The sequence below is a fragment of the Nuphar pumila genome, chromosome 15 (genome assembly GCF_984573655.1).
Source record: "Nuphar pumila chromosome 15, dmNupPumi1.hap1.1, whole genome shotgun sequence".
NCBI lineage: Eukaryota > Viridiplantae > Streptophyta > Magnoliopsida > Nymphaeales > Nymphaeaceae > Nuphar > Nuphar pumila.
The window spans coordinates 29,046,531-29,059,148 of NC_143263.1; the positions used below are offsets into that span (position 1 = coordinate 29,046,531).

The 12,618-nt window shown below is 34.0% G+C and overlaps 1 protein-coding gene across 1 annotated transcript in view; it reads left to right on the top strand.

The window, feature by feature from the left end:
- The window catches only part of LOC149814960 (threonine--tRNA ligase, mitochondrial 1-like), a 90,063-nt gene that overhangs the window by 55,092 nt on the left and 22,353 nt on the right, over nt 1-12,618 (top strand). Inside the window, exons 13-14 of the mRNA XM_089989567.1 lie at nt 462-556; nt 1,391-1,423. Coding sequence (XP_089845693.1) covers nt 462-556; nt 1,391-1,423 — 128 coding nt within the window. The remainder of the gene's footprint in view (nt 1-461; nt 557-1,390; nt 1,424-12,618) is intronic.

Below are 12,618 nucleotides of genomic sequence, written 5' to 3' on the forward strand. Positions count from 1 at the left end.
GGATATGAATGCTTTGAACCTCACCGAGGACATGGCATTGGATAGAAATGATTGGAGGAAAAGGATTCATGTGGAAGACCCAAAATGAATTTCTTTTTTGGTTCATATCGCTGACCCCAATTGTTTTGGGATGAAGGCATAGTTGTTGTTGTTGTTGTTGTATTCTTAAGTTATTTGGTGTGGTTTGAGAGACTGAGAATTCTCCTGTATGGAAAGAAACCGCCCTTTTTTGGTGCATTTAGTGGGGGAATGTATCACACAGTCACTTGCTAAGCTTGATATCTTGATTGAACCTTGGATTTATTCATGAATGGCATCACTTCTATTTTTTCTGCATTATGACCATGTTTTACTTCATAGAATAATTCCTATTGTTTTCTTTTGCATCTTTCTTTATGTGAATCAGATTGCAAGTTGGTTTCTTCTAGGTTTTTCTTGACATGTTTCAAATGTACTTGCAGAACTACCATTACGTCTTGCAGATTTTGGGGTTTTGCATCGGAACGAACTAAGTGGTGCTCTTACAGGTTTAACTCGTGTCCGGAGGTTCCAGCAGGTACTTTAGATGTAATCATAATTAATGGGCATTCCATGAGGCTTCCCTGTAGATTGACCTGGAACAGAGTGGACATATATAAAAGCATGTAGTCTATTTAATATAATCCATTTTGTTCAGTCACTGTTTGTGGACTTAACAACCCAGTTGAAGATGCTGGTGAGTTGATTAAATACTGCCAGTGACAACATTAAGTGTTTCCTTAGGTGTGCTGCCTAAGAAATCCAAGTTTCTTAACCTTAGACTGACATTTGTTATCAGATACCTAGGGATCTCGCTGTGTGTGCATGGACTCCATGCTCAGATTTTTAGAGGTGAATTATTGCTTATTCTTTGTTTGTATAAGATGATCCAATGGCTACATGCATGGCTGAGCTCTATATAAAATCTATTGTGGTTCTGAACCACGATATACCAATACCATATGGTAGTACACCCTCTTGTCTGCCTGGATCTAGCCAAATGTTTGATCTAACAGGTTTTTGAACCATGTGATTACAATGTGTTAAGCAGGTTTTATTAATGGCCCACATTGTTCAAAAATTTCAGGCCTTAAAAATTCATGTTTTTACATTGAGAAAACACAATTGAATGTTTGATCCCTAGCATCAGTCCATACTGAACACATCCATGAGCTCGAATTGAGTTGAGACAGCTTGCACCCTTGATGTCCAGCTGGGTTGGACGGACGTGGTATCTTGACCAAACTATATATATTCCCTGAGCATAGCCCCCATGAGATTCAAACCCAAGATACCTCACTCGTGCTTCATTTGGTGCCTTTATTTTTATAACTTGTCTTGACTACTGCGATGCTCTAATTTGGAATTGCAGGATGATGCCCATATATTCTGCACGGAGAGCCAGGTATACTTGCTGTTTACATTCTTATACAAAAACAAACTTTCTGGTTACATTGCTTATATTAGTTATCTATTTAATAAATGATAGGCATGCATTTTGTCAGCTATGGATAATTATACACTTAATAACCTAAGTGTTTACTTTGAGTTTCCATATGTCATCCTTGGTCCTCAATCATAGACTCTGGCAAACTGGGTTGCTATGTAAGAAGGTATGGCTAAAAGGTGCATGTACCCATATCGACACAGGTGGATATGGATACTCGTGCAGGTGCTGGTCTGGGTATGGTTCGGTTTGGACCAATCCGGATCACTTCTCTTATTTTTTACTTTTCAAGTCAATTTTTCTCTGTTTGTTATAAATTTTGCTTTCTACGATATGAAATTATATATCTTTTTTCACTTACATATTATATATATATATGTATTTGTATATATAGCCATACTCCTGTACCCACAGTTTTAGATATTCCCTTCTTGTACCACCAGTGCCCTCACTCGCACTGGTGTGACACAGCTAGGTTATCTAGGGAATCGTGCAATGCTTGATCTACACAACAGAAACAAATATGTATGTTCTCATTTATTGATCAGTTGAAATTTTGACAAGAAGCATCTTCCTGAATGTTCTATTTGATATCATTACATGCTACTCAGTTGCATATTGTTTGTGATGAGACATTGCTGATGGCATCATAGCTTTTGAGACATTTTGATCCTCAACCTTTATTCTTGTTGCCAATCATAGTTCCTTTTTTTTTATAAATTAAAAATTTGTTTTATTGGTAAATGTCAAAAAAGAAAATAGTAAAGAGTCAGGACAAAGGACGAGGTTCCTAATTCAATCACAATTAATACGATTGTAGGAATGACTAGCTGGATTTTTATCCATGACATGTCTGCTCTCACATCTTTGTGTTGATTCACATAAACACATCATCAATAACAGGATTTTGCATATGAACTGGATCTGCGCGGAGCTCCTTAAAGGTTTCGTTGTCATGTGAATTGAGAATGTAATTAAAAATTTGCAAGGGCATTTGAATAAAATGAATTGAGAATGTAATTAAAAATTGGATGCTTTATAACTTTGTTTTACTTGACATTCTTGTCATGTGAATTGAGAATGTAATTCAAAATTTGTAAGGGCATTTGAATAAAGTTTTCATAACAAATCAAGTGTTACTTACATGACACTGTAATTTAAAAAAAAATTTGATTACCATGTATAACTGCTCTCTCTCTCTCCCCATGTCTTTGTCTCCCTTTCTTTAATTACCATAACATGAAGAAACTTCCTTTCTTTCTCTCTCCCCCAAAATGTCTCTCTCCCTCCTTAATAGACATAAAATGAGGACTCTCTCTCTCATATTGGCCATAAAAAGAGAAAACATTATGCACGTAGTTGGTCATTCCCATGCATAACTGTCAAGGCCTTTAGTTATTTAGCAATTTAGGGGTGTAACCTGGTCAGGTTCGAGTTAGGTCTTATCAGACCCAACTCCAAATCGGGTTAAAAATTTAAACCAAAACCCGACTAAATTTAATTTAGGTTCGAGTGCAGCTGGAAATTGTTGAGTCACATCAGTTAATAGGTTCAGTATGTATCAGGTCGGGACTTCAATACACATGGTTTTTAATCAAGTTTAAGAATTAAACCCAAACCCAAGTCATCTTGATTTGGGTCCGGTTTCAATATGTTTATGATTCTAATTATTTTTTTCTTTCAATCTTGTTAAATCTATTTGATGTAGACTTTTTTTACCATTTGATTTTATAAGGCCTGGCCATATGGGTGGGCCAATTATCTATAATTTTTTAAAAACAAAAATGTCTTAAATGGCATTTCATAATTTTTCAAAACTTAAAAGTTACCATTTTTAACCAAACCCACTTCTCTCTCAAACATATCTCTTTCTCAATGCAAAAATCTAGCCTCCAAACATGGGTGTCTCCACTCCCCACTTTCTTCTTGCTAATTATCTTAATTAGAAACGGTTATTTTTTGTCAAAATTAATTACTACCTTATCTAATAACACGACCCTCCGCCTCCTATATATTTGACTATATTTTACTAAATTTTGTTCCAAAATTGTGTGTTCTTTTCTTTCACCATACATCTCTCTATTTGCAAGCAGGCAACTTCCTCTTACCATTGTTTGACTCCCTTTACGAATGACATGATGATTTTCTTGCCTTTTTTTTGTGTTTTAATTTGGTAAATTAAAATTTTCTTCAGTTTTTTTCTCATTAGAAGGTAAACAAAATAACACAATGACCATTATACTTATTGGTTGAAGGCAATATAATATGCTTCCCCGGGTGCTTCATTCGCTCTACATGTTGTCAAGTAATCCTTGCTTTCATGTTTGTTTTCTTTTATCACATGTCTCGATGAGCGGCCACAATTTTGGCCTGGTTCTGCTATTGTATAAGAGCCTTGTAGATATTGTAAATATTTTTCTTCCCAATAAAGGATGGGGGGTCGTTTCCCCCAGCTTTATTATCGAACAAAAAAGATAAAACAACCTTTTGTTTAATGATATTTATTTGCTTTATTATTTTATTGCATATTTTAAATTAAACAAAGTATTTTTTTGCTTTTAGTCTTTTTAGTTGCATATTTAAAATAAAAATATAAATATAGCGTGTTTTAAACATATGCCTTTATTCATCTTATTTGAAATGAAAATATTGACATAAACATGCATTTCTAGGCCCGGCCATATGGATGGGCCATTATACTATGCTAGTATAGATAATGAAAATACACATGCGGGGTATTACCCAACTATAGTAGTATACCAATATCATATTTCTTAACACTCTCAAACTTGAGATGATGCTAGAGAAATCATTCCAAGTTTGGATAAAAACAATCTGAAGAAAGGAACATGACTCTTAGTGAACACATATGCGACTTACTCTTTAGAGTTTAGACCACACATGCTGCAGTGAGATAATTCCATCCTTATATGCCCTTGTAAAGTGATAATTCTATCTCAATGTGCATCCTCTTATAATTTCTAGATTCCTTGCAGGATGAATGGCACTCGTGTTGCCCTAATACAAGGAGGTTCTTCCACTCATAGGAACTCCAAACTCTCCTAATAACCATCTAATCCATATGAACTCAATTGTGACTTTAGCTATTGGTCTATACTGAACCTCAACTGTAGATAGAGCTACTCTCTGTTCTTACTCTTATATGAGATTAGAGAATTCTGGAGAAACACACAAAATCTTGTGGTAGAGAGCCTTTCATGAGTAGATTCTCCAAATTTTGGATCATAACATACCCTAAGCTTTGTGGATGTTGATGATGAGAAAAATATATAATACCTCGAACATATGGAGTGATCCTAAGCACTGTAGCAGGGTGAATTGATTATTGTGAGCTCATGAATTGACTAACTGCACGGACTGCAGTAGTCATATCTGGCTGAGTTATAGTCAATTATATCAAACTCACAACTAATTGTCGCGCACAACTGTATCATTTAATTCTTCCCCTTTAAAAGACTTTGGCTTCATATTTGGTTCTATGAGGGAGTACTCTTTTAGTACATCTGCCAATCTAGCCTAAGGTCACTCTAATGGGGAAGAATTCAATCGCGTCTTTATGCTGAGACAAATAAAGTTCTCGTTTTGAATACACAATTTTGAGACCAAGGAAATACTTCAAGTTTCCCAAATCCTTATCTCGAACACTTTATCCAATATCTTCTCACATCATCACCTGTGACAATCATATCATCTGCACATAAAAGAAGTATGTACTTCTCTAAATCTGATGATGTCAATGTTAAGATAAATGTAACCTTGGTATGTATACATATATGTATGTGGATATGTATATATACATAATGAATACATATAGTATGAATATATATATATATATATAGAGAGAGAGAGAGAGAGAGCTTAGTCAACCTAGGTTGACTGAGTTCTAGCCGTTGGACTAGTTCCAATGATTAGAAGGGTCTCTCTCTTTGTTGGGCCTATAAATATGGGTGAGTGGGTGACATTGTAAGTGAGAGAGTGATGGTTAGTTTCTTAGGTTTTGAGTGTTTGTATTGAGGCTCTTTTGTAATTTTTCATTTCTTTTGTATTATTTGAATTTCATGCTTAATGAAATTGTTTATTTTTAAGTCTTGTATTATATGGGTATATTTATTGTGAATGTGTGTTTAACTACATTGTATTATTCTTGGCCCATGGGATGCATTCCGGAGTGCATTGGGATCTGTGTCATTTTGTGATGACATTCTAGCCGTTGGACTAGCTTCCAACGTTTAGAACTCAGTCAACCTAGATTGACCAAGGGCTTAGTCAACTTAGGTTGACTAAGCTCTTCATATATATTATATATAATATATATGTATAAATATAAATATATAAATATATATTCATAGTATATGTATGAATACATATGTATATATATATATATATATCCACATACATATATGTATACATACCAAGGATACCAAGGATACATTTATCTTAACAGACAAAAACAAGGCTTGATCATGATAACTCTCCTCATTAACTTGACCATCAAACTAATTTTCTCAAACCAAGCTCGTGGAGCTTGTTTGTGAGGCCATACTTGCATTCTCAATCTGTATCTTCTCTCAAATACCTAGTATCACCAAAAACGAGAATTTGACCTCACCTTCCTCCTGGTCCTTGAGTTTTCCAAAATATGGTGTACTTTCAAGAAATACTACATTTCTAGAAATCCTAAAGTCTTCTTCCAACAGGATTATAATACTTATATTACCTTTCTGCCCAATAGGAGTCCTACAAAACTACATTGTACAACTCGAGGAGAAAAATTATCTATATATTGTTCAAGTAATAAAACAAAATAAGTATATCCAATTATCCAATTACTTTCAATACCTTGTAATTAAGAGCAACACCATATAATTTTGATAGAGATACCTTTGAGAGTTCCAGAAGGCATGTGATTAATTTGATATATTTCCATATAGATTGCATCAACCCAATAAATGTTAGGTATACATTTCACAAACAAAAGAGCTCTAGTAGTCTTAATCTTGTAGATCCACTTATATCCACTGATGGAAGTTTCACAAGTCTTTATTATTTCTAGTGCATTTAACTCTTCAACCATTGCCTATTGACACTCTTCCTTAGAAGTTGCTTTTGCATAAGAATCAAACTCAACTTAGGAATGGATTGGAAGGAAATGAATTCTTTCAAATATGTTCACTCAATCACCAATAGTGGACACTCAAGAGAGTTCCACCAAAATGCAAAAATGAACACTCAAAGAACCACAAATGGGTTCTCTCACAAACACCCACTAAAGGAAAACAAAAACAAGAGATAAAAAATGATGATTTTATTTATCTCAACATATACAAGATTCATACATTTATAGTGGGGCTTTGCCCCATATTTATATACAAGGGAAGGAGGCCATAGAGAGTCGTTGAGACCCCAACGGTTCCCTATGTTGACTAGTCAACATGTGTTGACTAGTTCAAATGCAACAAAAAAAATAAAGAAAACCTAAAGAGATTATTCCTAGTTACATTACATATGACAATATATATACATATATATATATATATATACATCTACTTTTTTAACACTCTCCTTCAAACTTACGGTTGGATAACTGAAAGTTTGTCCAAGAGAAAGTAAAATCTAAGAGCAACGAGAGGTTTGGTGAAGAAATCTGCCAATTGATATTCTGAAGTAACATAGGAAAGATCAATAGTGTCGTGTAGGACTTCCTCTCGTACATAGCGACAGTCTATTACATTGTGTTTGGTTTGTTCGTGGAAGGTCCAGTTGCTAGCAACGTATATAGAACTTTTGTTGTCACAACATAGTCATGATGCTCATTTACTCTAAACACCCATGTCAGCCAACAATCCCTTTAACCAGACCACTTCCATAGCGGTTGTAGCCATGACTCTGTATTCTGCTTCTGTTGAAGAGAGTGAAACTTTCTGTTGATTCTTGCACCTCAAAAAAATCAACGATTCACCTAAAAATACACAAAAATCAGTGATTGAGTGTGTCAATTATTTCAATCACCTCCCCAATCAGCATCAGTATAAGCAATTAATTCTAAGGACGAAGAAGCAGACAAAAGAAGTCTTCGAAAAATAAAAGTTTTAATATATCTAATAATACGCAAAACTGCTCTCATATGAATAGTGGTAGGAGCATGTTGAAACTAGCTTGTTGTGTGAACTGCATACGCAATGTCAGGTCTCGTAATTGAGATATATGACAATACTCCAACAAGTTGTCTGTATCTTGTTGGATTTTAAGTGGTTTCCTATCATCAATCTTCATTTTGACATTGAAAACTTCGAGAGTATCATCTGAGATACCAGACCTGACAACAATATCTAAAGCAAACTTAGATTGAGTCCGCAGATAACCTCTAGAAGAATAAACAACTTTTATACCAATTTTTTTTTAAAAAAACTCAAATCAGTCATTTCAAAATGTGTTTTGAGAAGCTTTTTAATGTGTTCAACTCCCTGTTTATCACTATCAACGATAATCATATCGTCCACGTAGAGGAGAAGTATAATAATACTTGCATAAAAAATCTTAATAAACAAAGTTGTGTTAGTCAGATAAGATTGAAATCTGACATCAAGCATAACTTGACTAAATTTATTGTATCAAGCATTTGGGTCTTATTTAAGACCATACAGGGCCTTGTCTAAGCAAAGAGTTTTTCCTTTAGGGATAACTATGTCAGGCAGTGTTTTCATATAAACTTTTTTAGCCAAGTTTTCATTAAGAATTTTTTTTAACATTCATTTGATATATAGGTCATTCCTTCACAGATGCAAGGGCTACTAAGGTCGTAACTGTGGCAAAGATTTTCTCATAATCTATTTTATACTCTTAGGAATATCCCTTAACAACTAATCTGGCTTTGTACGTTTTAAGAGTTTCATCAGTCTTGGTTTTAATCTTTTATACCCATCGACAACCTATAGGTTTCTTTCTTGGGGGAATATCTTGGACAGTCTAAGTATTCACTTTTTCTAAGGCATCTAATTTCACTCTCATAGTTTCTACCCACTCAGGATGTTCCTTTGCTTCAACATGGTTGGAAGGTTCTATATAAGAATGTATTAATACAACCTAGGTTTGATACTTAGGTGAAAATGAGTGATAGGACACAATTTTTTCAAAGATTTTTTATACTCTAGATGACCTTTTGGTTTGTATTTCTACTTGTTTTTCATTATTGGTATACTTTTCAAGAGCACATCATAGTTGGAAGGTTCTATATAAGAATGTATTAATGCAATGTAGGTTTGATACTTAGGTGAAAATGAGTAATAGGACAAAAAATTTTCAAAGATTTTTTATACTCTAGATGACCTTCTGGTTTGTATTTCTACTTGTTTTTCATTATTGGTATACTTTTCAAGAGCACATGGGTGTTCAAAATTACCATGCCTGTAATATTGGATACAATCTTGATATTGATGAGATTGTTCTTCACTTATCACATTACTTTTAACTTTTTGATCTTCATCAACATCGCAATCACCAATCTTTGAAATTAAATCCAACAAAAAAATACTCATTTATTTTCTTAGTTTTCTCGATTTCAAAAAAACATTTTTTTCTAAAAAGGATACATTCCTTGAAACATATAGCCTTTTAGTTTTAAAGTCAAAATATTTGTAACCTTTTTTATTATTTGCATATCCTAAAAAGGCACGAGTTGAGAGTTTGTCATTTTTGTCAGTAAAAACAAAACACTTACATAAAAAAACTCTTAATCTAGAGTAATTTGTGACTTATTTGAAAAGTTTTTCAATAAGAGATACATTTTTCAAAGAAGAAAATGACATTCTGTTAATAAGATTAACTACAGTTAATGTGGGTTCAACCCACTTGGTTTGTAATAAGTAAAGTTCTTGTTTTCTATAATATACATATTCTTTCTTTCAGTTAAACCATTTTGTTGAGGAGCATAAGGATAAGATTTTTTATGTGTGATACTGTATAGGTCTAGGTAATCTTTAAATTCTTTTGATAAAAACTCTCTCTCTGAATCAGTGCGAAAGATGAAAATATTATTCTTGAATTGTTTTTTACTAAATTATTAAATATTTGAAAATGTGAGAAAACTTCTGACTTGTGTTTAAGGAAAAATCCAATTATCTCATAAAATCATTCAGAAAAATTACATAATACGTCAAACTACCATTTGATATAACTGATGCAGATCCCTATACGTCCAAATGTATTTAACTCAAGTGGTCGGGCATGTAAAATTTCCAAAATTACAAAAATTATCCATCTTTTGAAAAAAACTTAATCTTGGATAACTAGGATGGCCAAGTCCCTTATGTCATAGATCCAAATCCAATTTCTGAACGTTGCAACAAAATGTATTCTTGGGTATTTTCAAAAAATCCATATAGTACAAGCCTCCTCCTTGGCCTTCCCCAATCAGCTTCCCTAACTGATGATCCTGCACTCGACAACCACGAGAGGAGAAGGAAACATTACATTCATGATCAGATAATTGAGAAACAAATAAAATATTTAAGTTCAATTTTGAAATATATCTAATTTTTGGAATACAAAATCTTTTTGAGCTTTAAAAAATGCTTTTAAAATTTCCTATTCCTTTTTTCTCAAGAGATGTTTCATTAACAGTGAAAACATTTGACCCACTTGATGACATTCGAATAACGTATCACCATTTGGTGTCGAATGAAAAAAGGCACCCGAGTAAAGAAGCCAAAGAGATTTATCGGGATCGAAGAGGCCGAAGGAAGAGACCACGACTCCAATGGATGAGGATGCTCCTTTGAGTAGAGGTTGAAAAACTTTCACCAATTGTGTCAGACATGTTTCCAATAGATGGATCACTTGACTCTTGTGGAGGTCCAAGAGAGGCAACCTTCTTCTCATAACGTATCTTCAATTTAAGACTGTTTTCACATGTCTCGATTCACGATAATAGTAGCAAATAACTTTCTTTCTTTTTTACTCATTGCCTTGCTTCTCATCATTTGGCCTTCCATAGTGTGGTGGTTTGTAGGTATGAAGATAGATTTCCTTGTCTAAATATGCTAGAGTCGAGTCATCATCACTTTTAGAGATTCACATTTTAAGTCTATTCTCATCCATACTTAATTCTTCTTTAGTGTCTTCTATCGAAGGGACTTTCCCTCAATGAAGAAGAGTGGATTTAAACTCCGATCTCAACCCATTAATAATTTCGTAAAAGTGTTCCACGTCTATTTGATTTTGGTGGAGCTCTGTCTTCTGGACAATGCCACTTTAGTTCAAGAAGAGTCAACTCTTCCCATAGTTCGGACAAACCATTATAGTATTCTCTAATGCTTTTGTTTCTTTGAACCATATTTTGTATCTTATCTTACAAGTTGCACACATGTGCAATATCTTTAAGAGAATACGTTCTCTTAAGATAATCTCATGCATTGTTTGCATCAAGGTTTTGAAACTCGCCGAGTCAACTCGGTGGCTCGGCCATCTCGGCTCGGCCCTCCAGCGAGTCAACCCGGCAGGGTAAACTCGGCTTGCCTTGACTCGGCCTGACTCGGCCGAATTCTGGGATATTTGAAATTTGATTTTTTGGGTATTTCAAAATAACAGTTTAATAATAAATAATAAATTACAAATCAACCAGTTCAAAGATACAATAATCTATCAATCTTTATGTGTTGATTAAACATATTGGCAAAAAAAATGATTCAAAGATCCACAAAAAAGTGAAGCATATAGGTATCAATGCTTGTACTTCATGTTTTGGTGTTGGGTGCCTTTGAGTGTTGTTTTATGAACACATATCATATCCTTCATTGTATATAAAAATACATTTTTGTACAAAATCTGTATTTGCTTATCTTCATATTCTTGTGAATTTCTCTATTTGCAATCTTAAATACACCTCTCACTTTATGCACTCATTTCATATCCTTCATTGTATATACAAATATATTCTTGTACAAAGTTTGAAATTTTGTATCTTCATATTTTTGTGAATTTCTTTTTTTGCAATCTTAAATATACCTGCACCCACACCTGTGCATAACAATCTGTACCCTGACATCCTTATTTTTTGACAGAAACACCCATATCATACCAGTTGTGCTGATCTTGTATAGTATGCTTGTACATGTATCCATGTGACGGCATTTCCCTTGGTCATAATTGGAATTTCTTCTGGTGATTCATTCTCTTATTGTTGTTTTAGCTTGTTGCAACTAATTCAATTTGGCTTTTTATGCAAGATGAGTACTTTGGTGCCTCTATATAAGAATAAGGGTGATATACAAGATTGCTCAAACTATCGTGGTATAAAACTTATGAGTAATACTATGAAACTTTGAGAGAGGGTGATTGAGTATAGGTTGAGGAAGGTTGTCATGATATCGGAGAATCAATTTGGTTTTATGCCTAGAAGATCAACTATGGAAGCTATATATCTTCTTAGACAACTTATTGAGAGATATAGAGAGAGGAACAAAGATTTGCATATGGTTTTTATTGATTTGGAGAAGGCATACGATAGAGTACCTAGGGATGTTCTCTGGTGGACAATGATGAAGAAAGGTGTTTCTCTCAAGTACATTAGAATAATTAAAGATATGTACGAAAGAGTAGTAACCAATGTCCCCACTTGTGGAGGGGTGACAACCAATTTTCCTATAACGGTTGGGTTACATCAAGGATCCGCATTAAGCCCTTTCCTATTTGCTATAGTGATGGATGAGCTTACAAGATCAATTCAAGAAAATGTGGCGTGGTGTATGTTGTTTGCTGATGATATTGTTTTGATTGATGAGTCTAGAGTTGGGGTTAATGCTAAGTTAGAATTATGGAGACAGACATTGGAAGCAAGAGGTTTTAAGTTGAGTAAGAGTAAGACAGAATATATGGAATGTCGGTTTAGTAAGCAACGAAGTAGTGATGGGAGTGTAGTGAAGCTTGGTGAGCAAGAAATACCAATGGATGATTGTTTTAAATATTTGAGATCTATCATTCAAAAGTATGGAGAAATTGATGGAGATGTAAATCATAGGATAAAGGTTGGGTGGATGAAATGGAAAAGTGCAACTGGAGTGTTGTGCGATCGTAGAATGTCATTCAGGTTGAAGGAAAAGTTTTATAGGACGATAATTAGGCCTGCTTTACTATAT